At 40.2% G+C, this 14264-nt stretch overlaps 1 protein-coding gene across 2 annotated transcripts in view; it reads left to right on the top strand.

Moving 5' to 3' along the window:
- The window catches only part of SPSB4 (splA/ryanodine receptor domain and SOCS box containing 4), a 79510-nt gene extending 73934 nt beyond the window's left edge, over positions 1 to 5576 (top strand). For both annotated transcript variants that reach the window (XM_059855249.1, XM_059855250.1), the window contains exon 3: positions 4276 to 5576. In XM_059855249.1, the coding sequence (XP_059711232.1) occupies positions 4276 to 4403 (128 nt within the window). In that variant the 3' untranslated portion in view covers positions 4404 to 5576. The remainder of the gene's footprint in view (positions 1 to 4275) is intronic.
- Positions 5577 to 14264: the final 8688 nt, after the last annotated feature.

Here is a 14264-nt window from a genome sequence, read left to right as displayed (position 1 = left end):
TCTGCTGATTGTGGTTCCCCTTCCCACTCATCTCTGCTTTTACAACATGAGATAAAAATGCATTCTTCATAGATTAATGAAAGCCATGAGCATGAGGTGCTGTTAGAGCTTTACAAATTTCTTTTAAAAAATAGTATTGTCATTTGGCCAATAAGTGTTGTCTGCTAAGGGCTGCTCTTTTGTGTGAGCCGTATGTAACGTTGCAGTTAATAACATTTAGTGTTATCAGCTGCTCGATGACTTTATCTCCTCTACAAAAGCCTGTTTGCAGAGAGGAGGCAGCCTTGCTGGAGTGCCAGATTGTTAAATAACTACAGGTTGCCAAAACTAAATGAACTTTTCAGCTGGTAATGATGTGCAAATTGCTCTCAAAAATGTATGTGCACTGGAGGAATGCTCACAAGCACAGGGTTGTGTCTGGTTACAAACATTTCTTTGCCTTTGTCCTTAACCCAGCAGTGACACCATTAGAATGACTTTATCTATATGTATAATGACACAGTTATTTTGTGTTATTAACAGCTGAATAGTTAATAGCTGGCTTAATTAATATAATTAACCAGATATATATTTAAGAGATTTTTAAGTTATTAGCTACTATGTTAAATAGCCATTTAAGCTGTATTGTGGCCCTCTTGGTGAAATGCAGCTCTGGGTAAGAGGAGTGGCTGTGGTTGTGCTGCCAAAGTGTCCCCGTGGGTGTGACTGTAGTGTATGGAAAGGAAGGTTTGCAAATGGGCCTTTTTTAAACTACTGGTGCCAAAAGGGGAGACACAGGAATTGAACTCTGACATGTCAATTAAGAAGTATTTTTTAAATTCATTTTTTCTTCTCTCGAGAAATACTTTCATGTAATGTGGCAGATACGAGGAGCTGCCTTTGGGTGAGGAGGTCTCAGAGTAAACTTTGGATGAGGAGGTGATTGGTTACAGAGTGGTCAGGAAGGTGCCTGGGGCTGGCCCAGGCCGGGTGCTGCTGCAGCCCAGAGGAAGCACTGGGTTTCCTGTGCAAAGCTTGCTCCCTTGCCCTGGGGTGTCTCACCTTGGATTTCTTAGCCTGGTTGGGAATTTAGTACAAAGAGCCATTCTTGTGAATCATGTTTTCTTTGCAATTTTGCATTCCAGCTCAACAATTCATTCCTCTTTTTTTTTCTAATGGCAAGGACTTTACTGGAGTTCACATAACTTTGGAAAAATTGTTAGTTCAGGTTCTTCTGGGGGCCTTGAATGTTTCAGTTCCAGTCCAGTGGGGGTTGTTTTAAAAATACAACTCTTGGTACACCTATTATGCATTAGAATTAGTGGGATGTTCTGACAAACAGTTAATTTCCCTGAATTCTAAAGTTTTTCAAAGGTAAATATTTAAAGGTGTGAAGGAAAGGCTTTTTCTGTAAAAAGTTAAAGCTAATGATGTGTCTTCAGTGTATTCATCTTTTCCCATCTCTTGCATTATTAGTGTTCTCAGCAGTATTTCTATGATGTCAAATGAAAACAGCATTTTGGAAGTGTGGTTTGAACATGGGAGTGTGCTGTGGGGTGTTTTGTGCTGGCATGGCAACACCCTCAGGTTGAACCAGTCCTTTCCCCTCTGCAAGGACCGAGTTACTTGTGGTACTTTGATTCCTGCTTTGTGAAATACCTAGTGAAAATGTGAGATGTGGTGGAAGGGGAGTGCCAGCATTGAGGTACACACCAAGAGGTAAATAATAGTTCTGTCAAGTTAGGCTGCCTGAGAATTGTCAGTCTTTAATTTTAGAGTTCTACCTTTGTCCCGTAAACTGTTTCAAAACTAAGATTATTTCTTTTTCTGAATTTAATTTCTATTCATTTAGGACTGTGCACAGCTACATATGCTTTTAACTTAAAATACTATTATTACAAATTTTTCTCAAGTTCTTACAGCCAGCACCCCAGAAAACATAATTTTTATTTAGTATTGTATGACTAACCTGTTCTGAATTTGCTGTAGGTTTGAACTGCTGTCGGGTAGAATAAAAAGAATACAGTTCAATTTTCAAGTTGCAAAAACACATTTAGTATGTGCATTTAGCAGCTGTTGCAAACCCTTGAGGGCATTTTCTTCAGCATTTGAAAATTCCCTGTAGAAGTGAGACAGGAGACATTCATTTAGCATTTCAAGCTTGAAAAATAATTTAACCTTTCCTTAAATTGTGTTTTGAAGTTTGGGATTAACACTGTGCCTGGCTGCACAGATGGTTACATTTTACATATTCCTTTGTCTAGGGAAAAAAAAGAGACCACATGGTCAGTTAATGGCTTTAAACACTCCTAGTCCTCATTTTATATCTTCCTAATGGGACCTCAGAGATTGTGGGAAGATACTCAGAAAATTGTTGTTTATGGTGTAAGCCTTGTAAGATGTGTTGTATTCTGTGTCCCAGAACTCATGAGCTATTTTTGCTCCTGCTTATTAATCCTGGTTAATGAATTTCACAGCTTCATCCCTTAAGATTTAACATCCATAATTCTGCTGTGGAAAAAATGAAAACTAAGATCACCTATGCAGAGAAAATGTTGCTTTATTAATGGAATGTGAGGGATCTTATTTTGTAATTTTTAACAGGTAAGATTATCAGTAAGGTGTATTGTCAAGAGGTAGACTCCATATCAAGTCACTGAAGTGGTTATAAGCTAAAAAAGCCTTTTAGTCTTTCAGAATGCTTTCTAAGCTTTTTTGCAGCCACTTTGGGGAAATATCATAGTGAACTGTGGACGACACAAATCAAATGTGATGTTGGGATAAATGATGGAAAATCCATTAAGTCAGTGGTGTGTCACCAGAGCAGACAATTCTAGCATATAAATCCAGTCCTTAACTGAGTTTTTTGTGCTTTATAATGATTTTGTTTTCCAAGTAGTTTTAAAAAGGATTAGCTAACAGGTTGATGGATTAACACAGAATTATAGCATAAAGTCATGGAATGGTCCCTAAAAGGGACCTTAAAGGTCATCTGGTTCCACCCCCCTGCCATGAGGGGATACCTTCCACTGTGCAGTGTGTGTAAATCTGCTCATGGCTCATAGAACAGATCTGGATAAAAACACTGACTGCTGTACAGTGTTGAGCACTTGTAAGAAATCTGTCAAGTTTATAAAATGTTATCATTACAATATAGGCACAATACTTTTTTTTCCCCTCCATTTGAAAGTGCTAGTAAGATTTTTAAGGCTACTACTCTTTTATCGTGTAAAGAAGAAAAGTTTCCTTTAATCTTTTAAGTTCTTACGCTTCTAAGCCAGCATGTGCAACAAAATCCATCTGGTTGGAATTCTTAAAGATAGCAGTAACTGGTACAAGACTTCACAGCTTTATTCCAGTCCTATGGCAAAAGGATTTCCATTGCCAGCACTGCAGTCACAGAGATGATTCTTGCTACTATGAGGTGGAAATTTTATGATGCTCCTGCAATTCTGTGCTAGTTTTGCAGGCCAGGATGGGATATAGGGGTGAGATGGTTTGAGACACTGGGGATCAGAGTTTAGGTCTCCAGTCTTAAGTGCTATCAGCAAGGCATTTCTGGCATATACTTAATTCACTTTGATTAAATTAAACTTAAGATATCTGAAGATGTGGTTTATAGATTTTGGGGGTGTTTGTGTGCATACATATGGAACACACACTCTGTCTTCCAGTCAGCCAAATCCTCCTCCACTAATTTATTCACAGAGGAAAAGGTTATGTTTCCTCTAGATTTTGGAAGGTGTTTGTTTAGTTTTTTCTTCCAAAGGAGTTCCTAGAAAGAAAGGCTAAGAGAGTGTTGCAGGAAAAGCACTGTTGGCTGAGAAGTTTGGTTACCCCTAAGTGCCATTTCCAGTTCCTAAGATGCAGAAGGAGCTGGGATGTAAAGGTCAGAAGTTGCCAGTGTAGTTCATGTTAACACAAAATGATGAATGTTGTGTTATAAACACAGTAGAAACTGTCTTGTTTGAGATCTGGAAATGTTGTAACTTCTCATGCTTGGTAGAGCAGCCTGAAGAGTGGTTTGGCATTATTGATTTAAACCTTGCAGATAAGGAAGCTCAGTGTGAAATTTGCAGCCCCTGACTATGGTGAAATGTAGAAAATTCTGCCTTGGCTTCTTTTGATTATCTTAATTGCCTCAAGATTCAAAGGTTTTCCAAATACCATTACAATCTTTGTGACTGATCAATAGAATACAGACTCTCTGTTCATAAACAAAACCTTGTCTGTAAATGGAGATGCTGAAAAATTAACTCTTTGTTTTCTTTTCTTCTCTTTCTCCTGTTTTTCCAGCGGAACCCCTGCCTTTAATGGACTTGTGCCGAAGATCAATTCGTTTTGCTCTTGGCAGAGACCGCCTGCATGACATAGAAATTCTACCTTTGCCTCTGTCTCTGAAAAATTATTTACAGTACCAATAAGAAATCTAGAACCCTCTGGCCTCACATTGGACTTCATCAATGCAAATGGCAGAAAATTGTTTACAGCAAAATATAAATCTTTGTGATGGACGCTGAAGTGTTATTTAATTTTTAATATATGTATTTTTTTCTGAACCAGTGAAAGCAGATCACTGTGGGGGACTACTAAAGAATGTGAAAACATTGATTTGATTGAGGTTCATGTGTTACCTGTTGCCTTTTGTGTTTACAGTCCTGAAGGCTATAATTCTCATCTCTCATACACTGATTGGTTTATCTTTGTTGCTTCTGGTAAATGCCAATAGAAAATCTGACCTGCAAGATTCAGTGTCCTGCAGGCAGACCATTTTTCAATATTATGATTTTAATTTTTTGTTCTCTCTCCTACACGTTACTCCAATAAATAAAAATAAATTAGCAAAGGAAAAGTCTTGACAGTAACTCTTAAAAAATATTTAAACCTTGGTATGCAGGGTTGTTGGGAGTTCTGCGTGTTCAGAGCTCAACATAATTAGGCCTATAATATCTAAAAGCTCTAATGTTTAAAAAAAGCAGATTATTGTCTAAAATAAGAGAATGTGGTTTAAAAACATGAGAGGAAACAAATGGTTTATGTGTCAGATCAGTTTCTGGACTTGGTAACAGTAAGGTGCAGTTCTTTGTTTTCAAGACCAAATCTAGTCCCTCCAAAGTTCTGCAGTTTATGACAGTGTTCATTGTCCCAAGAATTTAGGATATTCATATTTTAGGAAGCTTGTCACTTTTTTTTTTTTAAAACAAATTTATAATTTTTATGTGTTATGAACTCTAAGTACTTTTGTTTTCTTTTTAATGTATGTGTGGTTATAATGTTTATTTATCTGTTTAGTGTCTGGAGTTCTCATTTAACTGTTTCCCATCTTGGGGTGACTGATTCTGTTTTTTTCCCCAGCTCCATCTGAAATACATCAGTCTTTCAGGCTCATCCCTTTTTTTTAAGATGCTGCTTTCTGTTTGTGTTTCTTACATGTTTCAAGTTATCTGCCTGAATCAGTTATCTAGTTTTTAAACTGGAAGTTGTTGTTAGGGCAGAATGTCAAATGTTTAGACTGAGCTGCCTTCAGCATATTTTAATGTGAATTTACTGATGAATGAGGAGAAAATTTCTAATAAAGTCTACTGTCCAAAGTAAAACTCCCATCTCCTTTGATGAAGTGTTAAACTGCTCTTAGCCCAGAGCTGAAGTTCGGTTCCTTGTGCAGCTTTGCCAATGTTCCTGTTTGGCTCTTGTGTGGGATTGCTGCTGTAGGCTTCTGTGTGAGAGACATGGCAGGCAATGACCTGTCCCATTCTGGATTTATCCCAGTCACCCTGAGTGTGGTCATGCTCTTGCTTTCAACACCATCCTGGTCAGATTCCTCTGAACAAAACCTCACTTCTGTGCCAAGCTGTGCTCTGGGACTTGGTGCTTTTGAGGCAGGTTGGAGACTGACTGCTGTGCACTGATGATCCAGGCAAAGCCACTGCCCCACAGATGGCTGCCCTGCTCAGTCACCTTGGGAACAGAATTACAGTTCCAGCTGGAAAAGAGGAGTGTGAGATAGAGAAACACAAACAAGAGTGGAAGCAATAAGGACAAGGTAACACAGGGATGTCAAAAGTTAAATCACTAATATTTGATTGTCTGGGTTTAACTGTAAGCTTCAGCATGGAATTATTTTGGACTTGCTTTCACTTAAGGTGAGAGGTACATACTGCATTCCTTCCCTTAATCTTACAAAGGGGAAGAAACTACAGCAGTGATCCACACTTCTTACTTTTCCCGCTTGCTTTATTTTGTATAAACCTTTTGTCTCAGTAGGTACATTGGAAGAAGGAGCTATAAAAGTACAATGTTCACACAAAAGGCAGAACAAAGGTGTGTCAAGTGATCTGTCATAAGCAAGGTAAGCAGCTGTTCAGGAATGGCAATTCTGGTAGACCTTATTTTTCCACCACCAAAGTCTATGTTAGGTAAGCATTCCCTAAAATTAGTGTTCTGCTGTGTGTAACTACAGACTCCATGTTCCTTTGAATAACTGCAGGGAGACAACTGTTCTTTCACTTGACCCAGACCAACAGCTTTTTAATGTTACAGTAAAGTGGGAACTGATGTCATAAGACAAATTACTGGTGCCTCTGCGTGTTAATTGACCTTACTGCTTTACAGTTGTGTTGGTGTTGTAGTTGGTGCCCCTTCAGTGATGATTTCTCTCAACCAAACATCCTTATTTTAACTTACAAATATTTTTTCTGACACTTAGTGTCTTCCAAGGCATTATAGTTCTACAGGAATGATTATTTACTCTTTCCTAATTACATGTTGTGATTTTGTGGATGGTACATACTCTCCTTCATATGGTATTAGGGCCATGGTTTTGGGGATCAAAGTCTGTTTGATGCATTTTTCTTGGTCTGCAGAAGCCTTGTAATGAGACTGCAGCATGGAGAATATTAATGATACTTCAGGGTTCTTCCTAAGCATCCCTGTGCAAGTGGATTCTCTTCCAGGAGAGTTTATAGGAATCATGGAGTACAGGTAAGGATGAATCAGGCATTGAGGCTAAACAAGTGGTCAGAGAATCTCCTCACAGAGTACCAGGAAGAGTCTCCTCTCTGCCAGAGAGCTCCAGCCTGGGTGCTGGGTCCCTCACTTCGATTCTCCAGGCTCCCTTTACTGGAATGCAGATGTTGTTCACTGTCTGCTTCAGGAGGGAATTGAGCAATGATTTATAAAGTAGCCATGCATTGGCTTTTGCCCAAATCAGGGGTCAAACACTAAGTTGTTACATTCCTTCAACCATATCAGTTGAAACTTCTCAGAATCTCTATCCTGGCCCCCTAAATGCAGGAAGATCCCTACCCAGAGGTCCACTCTGAGCAATCTCTGACAGTGAGGGTGATCACTTAGTACAAAGCTGGACTACTCTGAGATTTGGAGTGAGATCTTCCTTGCCTTTGTATTTTCAATTTCCAGCCACTTTTGCCTTTCATCACATGAAAAAAACAGACAATCCATGTGATGGGTTTCAGCTTTCACTGTGTCCCTGTGCCTGAGTAAAAGGAGTGCAGTTTCTCTAGGCATGGTGTGGAACTGAATTTCAGAATCACAGAATATTCTGTGTTGGAAGTACCCACAAGGATCACTGAGTCTGACTCTCAAGTGGATGGCCCATGAGCTCACACCCAGTGTTCCCATGGCTGGTAAACTGAGGGGAGCAGAAGCTCTGTAATGCAAAACACTGGAGTTTATTGGTAGTATTTGAAGGAAAAGGGCACGTGCCTGGGAGCTGCAACCAAATTGCAACCTCTGTGATGGGTGCATGCTACTTAGTGGGTTGCAAAAGGAAACATTTTACCTGCTCTGCATTTGGTTCTCTAATGTGGCCCCTTCCTAGGAATTACTGATGGTTCAGAATCCCTTCTAGTGTAACTGTGGTTAAGATGGTGAGGGAACATGTATTATAGCTTCTCTTCTTTACTTTCTTCCTCTTGCCATTTTTCAGCCTTCTGCAACTCCTGTGAGGTTGGGGAATTGATTGGTCCCCCTGGAGGTGCTGCACTGGTGATCACAATTCACAGATGCTATAACCTGACTGACACACTCAGCCTTTACACTTATGGAAACTGTAATTTTGTAACACCTGCATTTGGAGGCAAATTTGAAAAGCTGCTGTGCTCTGATGTAGCAGCTGTCACACGTACCCTGCTACTGGGCTGACAGAGTCTGTTCTACGAAGGCTTTATTTCTGCCTCACATTGAACCACTGGAGGTGTGTTGAAATGCCTGCATTCTCATCCAGAGACAATGTAGTACAATCTGTAGGGAAATCATGAAGTTTTATTTTAGGCTTTATATGTAGTCTTTCTGGTGTCCATGTTTTTATATCAACAGATAAACTCTCGCTCAAGTAGGACCTAACTTTGGAGCAGTTTCTCAGTGTTCGCTTGAAGTTGGGAAAAGCTGTTACAGAGCAGACATGTACAGATCATTTAAGTGTTTTTGATAGTTATAAAAGAGCAGCAAGCCAGAAATGCTATGAAATGTCCTTCTCATCTCCATTACAGTTAGTAATGTTAAACTCTAACCACATGTTCCCCTGTCAGTGGAGCTCAGCACAGCGAGCTCTGTATCAGCTCCAGCAGAGCTCACTCAGGTGCAATTCCCACTGACATCAGCGGGAGATCTGCCTGAGTCAGCACTGCTGCCCTTGGTTCCCATGTAAAGATCCCCAAACATTTCCAACACATTGTATTGAGCCATACTTTATTATATGTAAGCAATGTCAAGCAGATGGTTTCTGCAGCAGTTTCTCTAATTTGGCAAAACATGCTGGCAAGTGTAGTTAGGTGAATGCTGTGAGAAAGTTGAATGAAAAAATATGTCTCCTTGAGGCTGAGAGCAGCATTCAAAGGGGGAGCCAGACTTCTTGGTTCCTTGTTGATGGTTTTCCATTTATAAACCTTCAGAATCTCAGTGGGTTTTATTCTGTATGCTTAAAGGCATGTAGGATCTTTATCCACTCCTGTTTATCTCAAAAGAATGTCTGGTGATCATAAAGTAGAAATCCCTTTGCTCGATTCAAAAAGACACCAAAAATCCTCCTTCCTCCTTGGGAAGTGTTCTCTGTAGACATAGAGCCATGGGAAATACACAACACACACCAGCCTGGATGCCCCACCAGGTCCCGGTTTTTTCTTTTTCTTGAGGTAGCAGCTGTTGCTTCAGAGAAGACCTCAGTGTGTTCTGAAGGCATTATCTGAAATAGAAACATTTGGAAACATCTGCAGCAAAGCTGAACCCTGCTGAAGGTATGTTAAAGCAAATTTAGGTGTACTGTGGCAGGGGCAGAGAACAAAGGATCAGAGCTTAGCAGAATAGTGTTTGACTTATTTTCTTTTTTTAGCCCCACTGTAGAGAACAAGTAAATTCAGAGGGGAAAGGAATAAAGAAAAATTGTTCATGCTTCCATCACCATCAGGTGTTTAGTGTGGATGTTTAAAACTTAATCATCTTCCCCACTAAATCTTTGTTGCACAGCCTTAATATCCCAAGGCTCTACCACTGATTGCTTCAGAAGCCTCTGAATGTCTGTGGGCTCTGCAGTTGTGTGTAATAGCACCTAGTTCAACAACTTGTCCTGTTCCTCCTTAATTCATGAACTTCTGTGCAAAAAGCACAGCTGCTCTCTCATCATTGGCACTGCTGCAGGAACATGTGGGGGTACCCAAACCAGCTCCCATGCTGGGCAGAGAGAGCCCAGCCCTTGGCAGAGCCCAGTGTGGGGCAGTTCCTGTGCCAGGCAGCACAGGCACATCTGCAGCAGTGATGCATGGCTGAGCTCACATGGATCTGCATTTCAGCTGGGAGGCAACTCTGCAAATCCTGTTTAAAACAGCTGTCAGGATCAGGTACTTGCAGTTTCATTTGTGTAGCTGTGACAATTTGTAAGGTGTGTATAGGCTCTGATCTCTGTAGGTGACAGTAGCTGTAAAAGCAGAGCTCATGTTTTTAGTAACTTTAACATATTAGGGGTGCTTACAGTGGAGACAGGTATGTTGGATTTTCATGCACTGTTTCTCTGCCTTTTGAAAGCTACACCACGAAAGGCAGATGTCTTCAGACTTCTAAGAAAAAGCAAACAAAACACTTTAATGAGGTGATATTTTATTTCTGCCAGTCCTCATGTATGAAAAATGCTGCTGCCAGTTTCAAATCCCCGTCACAGGCCAGCATCACAGAGGCACTTTGCTGAGATCAGGATCTTCTTGGTGGTGCCTGTGTCAGTTTCCTCCATATTTACCTATTTTTTAAAGAAGAAAAAGGTATTTTACAAAGTTATTCAAATTAAAAGTTTAACTTGAAAATGCAGTATTCTAATGAATAAAATCTTAAGACTTTATTAGCAGAGACACAAGAAACTGCTGCACACATACCTGGGAAACTAGTGAATATTTTTAATGGGAAAATGGTTCAGCCTTTTCTCATTTTACTGAGAAAATCAGTTTGGCAAGTGCAGTGCTTCTTATGTAGCAAAATGTGAACAGCTGTAAGGCATGAGGCCAGAATTTCAGTATATGCATTTGGAAGTGGCTTCTCAAGCATAGTAAAGGTACCCGTGACATTTTTTTGGGGGACTGAAGTTTTACATCATTTAGAGATAACTTTTAACTGTTGAGAATTAATAAGATCTGGATCCTTCTAAGCTATTCTATCAAGGCTTGTCTAGAGATGAACCAAACCAAAACCAAGCTTCCCCCCCAATAAATTAAGCTACTGGGTAAACTTGGCCTGGCATCAAGTGCTGCTGATATTAAAATGTTTCCCAAGTCCTGCTATCTAATTGCATAAATAAACCCCCATTAGAAAAAGGCATCTAGAATAGGAAAGGATGTTTTGAGTATTAAATTGGCCTCCAGAAGTTCTGAGACTAATTCCAAGTTGTGCCAGGAACTTTCGTGTTCTTATTTGCTGGTTATCCCTCCACCCCTGCCTCTGCCATTTCCTGTGTACATCAAAGACAGCAGTTTTTCCAATTTTTCCAATTTTTCCAATTTTTCATTATACAAATAAAACCACGCAGTTCATTTATTCATCATTTCTAATCTTGCTGCATCTTTTACCTCACTGGTATTTGAGACTCGGGCTGTGTTTCCCAAGCTGAACTTGATAAAAATCCACCTTGTAATTTCATTCTTCTCCCCACCATCCACTTTGGGGAAAGCATTCATAAGGTGAAGTATCTTCACTGTTCATGACTCTAAGAGCCCACTCAAAGAATGTTGGGACATGTCACATGGGTGGCTTGCTGTTGAACTGGCCTAATTAGTTTTTAATTTAATAACTGTCAAGTTACTGAGGTCGGTGCCCCCAGATGGCCTCATTCTGTACATACACACAAAGACACAAGTGACCATTTCTGATTTGCAGCTAATACACCTTTTGTCTTGTGTCTTTGTATTTTATATGCAATTTCTCTTTACTCTTCTACTGGGGCCTCACTCTGGGAAACTGTGCTTCAGCCTTCTGTGAGCCCATTTTAATTTGCCTTCTCAGAAGGATCAGCAGTATTCAAAGATTTTTTTTTTTTTTAGATCAAAGTTCTTTGAGCTGTCACGAGCATTGCACAAGATTGGAATAAATATGAATTTTAATAATAGACTTGCTTAATGTTGAGGTTTAAAACTTCATGCTTCAGTTGCTGTCACATCATTAACCCTCACCTACTAAGGAATGTGATACACAACTTTACTATCAGTGATTACTCTCATATAAAAATAAGAGAAATAAATCTGTTGTTGTAGTACAGAAACTTCCTTCTCTCTGAGATCTGTGACTTCCAATTTCCTGCTGAATCTGAGCTGAAAAAAAAAATTTGGAGATGGTGGAGAACATCAAGCAATGCTGGTTCCTTGCATTGCTTGATGTTCCCATCCCCAACAGAAGTGGGAACAAATGTTTTTAATTGTCAAATAACCAATGATAATTGGACAGCTGGGGTAGGAATCCATCCTATCTCAGGATGTTGTGTCTTGTGCACTAAAAGGTGAAATAAATGTTTTGGGTTTTTTTTTCCCCCCAGATCTTTATATCTCTAGAAAGATCTCCTAAACATTTATCTTCTGAACATGTTCATCCCATTGGACATGGGGAAATGCTTCTAATCCTTTCGAAATACCAGCCTTCTGGATCAGGCAACTTTGTGACTTTGGAAAAGGAAGGACACTTTATATCATGCCCTCTTTTTATTTATATTATCTTTAGTTAAGGCTTTAAAGTTTTGTTTGATTTATGGTTTTGGAATTTATTAGTAGAAATATAAAAAATATTCTTTTTTTTCTTTTGTTAGTTTCCTTACTGAATCAAAAAGTTTTTATGGTCTTGCTATAATTACAGAAATTGGAGGGTCAAATGATGTTTTTTATGAGACCAGCTGAATGAAACTGAAGAAGCACTTTCAGACACAGAAATGTTTTCTTGAAATACAAACACCAGTTTTCAAAGTTAAATTCAGATAAAGAACTGTTTAAACTTTAACAGTTCTTAAGCTGCTCAGGAATTTGAGAGTTGATAAATATATTGGTTCTGTGCTCTGTTATAATTTTCCCATTCCTGAGCCACCAGCAGCTCCTGTGTGTTCTGCTGAACCCACCTTTCCTCTCTCTAATGACTTACTGAATCTTCCCTCTCTGTGTTGCAGGTACAAACCTCTTTGATGATATAATTGATTAACCTGTGCAAGTTAAACTTGTATCACAAGTTTGAAGCTGTATTTTGCCTTGAGGATCAAAGCTTCAGCCTGCATATCCTGAATTCTGATCTGGCTTTTAGAGTAGAGCATTAGTCACACTAAAGATATTATCTTTGTAAATTCAATCCTGTATCTATCCTGCAGTAATGGTGTTTATGTTCACACCATCCCTTCTTACAGAGAAGCTAACTAAAAAGAGCAGATGTCATATATGTAATCAAAACCTTTCCCTTTTGTGGTTTTCCTGTTCAAAGAAAACAAAGACAATGAGTTCTGAGAATTTCAGTCCTCTGTTGTTTGCACAGAGCTCCTTTCTGAATGGCTTTGTAGGTGTACACCTACTCTGCTGCCATGCAGAAACATGCTAGGAGCTCACTGTGAATTTCTGTGATGGAGTAAAGGAGTTCAGGCGCAGGGCGGGGCTTCCCCTGGCCATTGGAGATTTCCTGGGGTTTGCTGTGTGTTCTTGTGTGGTGAGCAATGGGAACAGGTTGAGGCAGGGCATTAAAAATCCTGGTGATGCTGATGATGGGTGAGGCTGTGGAGGCATTAGCCAAGCCTGGGAATGCTGCTGAGCCTCTGCCTGCCCTTTCCCAGGTACGTGCTGCTGATGGTGGCCGGTGCCATGGCCCTGCACCTCCCAGGTTACTCTGAAAGGGGGGAGCTCTCTGCCAGGCAGATGCACCTGGCCACGCTTCTGGAGATGCTGCTGGGCTGATGAGACAAACATCAACTGGGCTTTATTGCCAAAATAAAACTCATCAGTTTTCTTATAAATCCCAGCAATTTGGTCCCCAGGGCTTTGTCATTCAGTCTCTTCTTGCATTGGTTTGGAGGGGCTTGATCCCAAGGTGATGGGTGCCAGGAGTGCACCTGTGTCCTTTTTCCCCAATTTCTGTTCCAGCTGTGGGAAATAAGTGGATTTTGGTTGTTTTCTGTTGCAGTTCACTGCAGATCCCAAAAAACCCATCAGAGGAAGAATCATCACTCATCCTTCCACCACCAGGTGAGAGTAGAGATGGTCATATTTCAGGAGCCTAGTTTTGGAATATTTTATGGAATTGGCCAAGTAGTTTTTACTTCTGGGCTTTCCACAGTCTCTCCATGGCAGATCGAGCTTGTACTTCAACTTAGCTTTTTAGCCACTCTGCAGGGAAATCAACATTTTGGGAAGTTCTTACAGTTCTACTTAATGGTTTGTGGATTATGATGATTTTCTGGAAGTAGGCTATCCATCCTGACCTGTTTTTTCCCACTCCCTGTCAGACTGTACCTGCAGGAAGGCTGAAGTGAGACCAGGATCTGTAAAATCTATCATTCTCCCTGTCTCCCTGAGCCTGAAGCTGACAGAGTGGGAGATGTAAAAGACTGAAAACTCCTTTTTTATCCCCTGAATCCCAAGACTCTGTAAGACTCTCCTTTCTTTGTGGCATCTTGGGGATACTTCCCAATGCATTGGGCAGAGGAACCTGTTGTGTGTCAGCATGGGAACTGTCAGGACATAGCAAGACCAGCCAGAGATGTTGGTTAAGAGATCTCCCTCTGGGCTGCGGTCAGGTATTGGGTCGGTGTGGTTTCTTGGGAACATTTC

The sequence above is a fragment of the Haemorhous mexicanus genome, chromosome 10, assembly GCF_027477595.1.
Source record: "Haemorhous mexicanus isolate bHaeMex1 chromosome 10, bHaeMex1.pri, whole genome shotgun sequence".
NCBI classification, from domain to species: Eukaryota; Metazoa; Chordata; class Aves; order Passeriformes; family Fringillidae; genus Haemorhous; species Haemorhous mexicanus.
The sequence above is the reverse complement of the archived record's forward strand: the minus strand, read 5'-3'. Positions and strand labels throughout refer to the sequence as shown.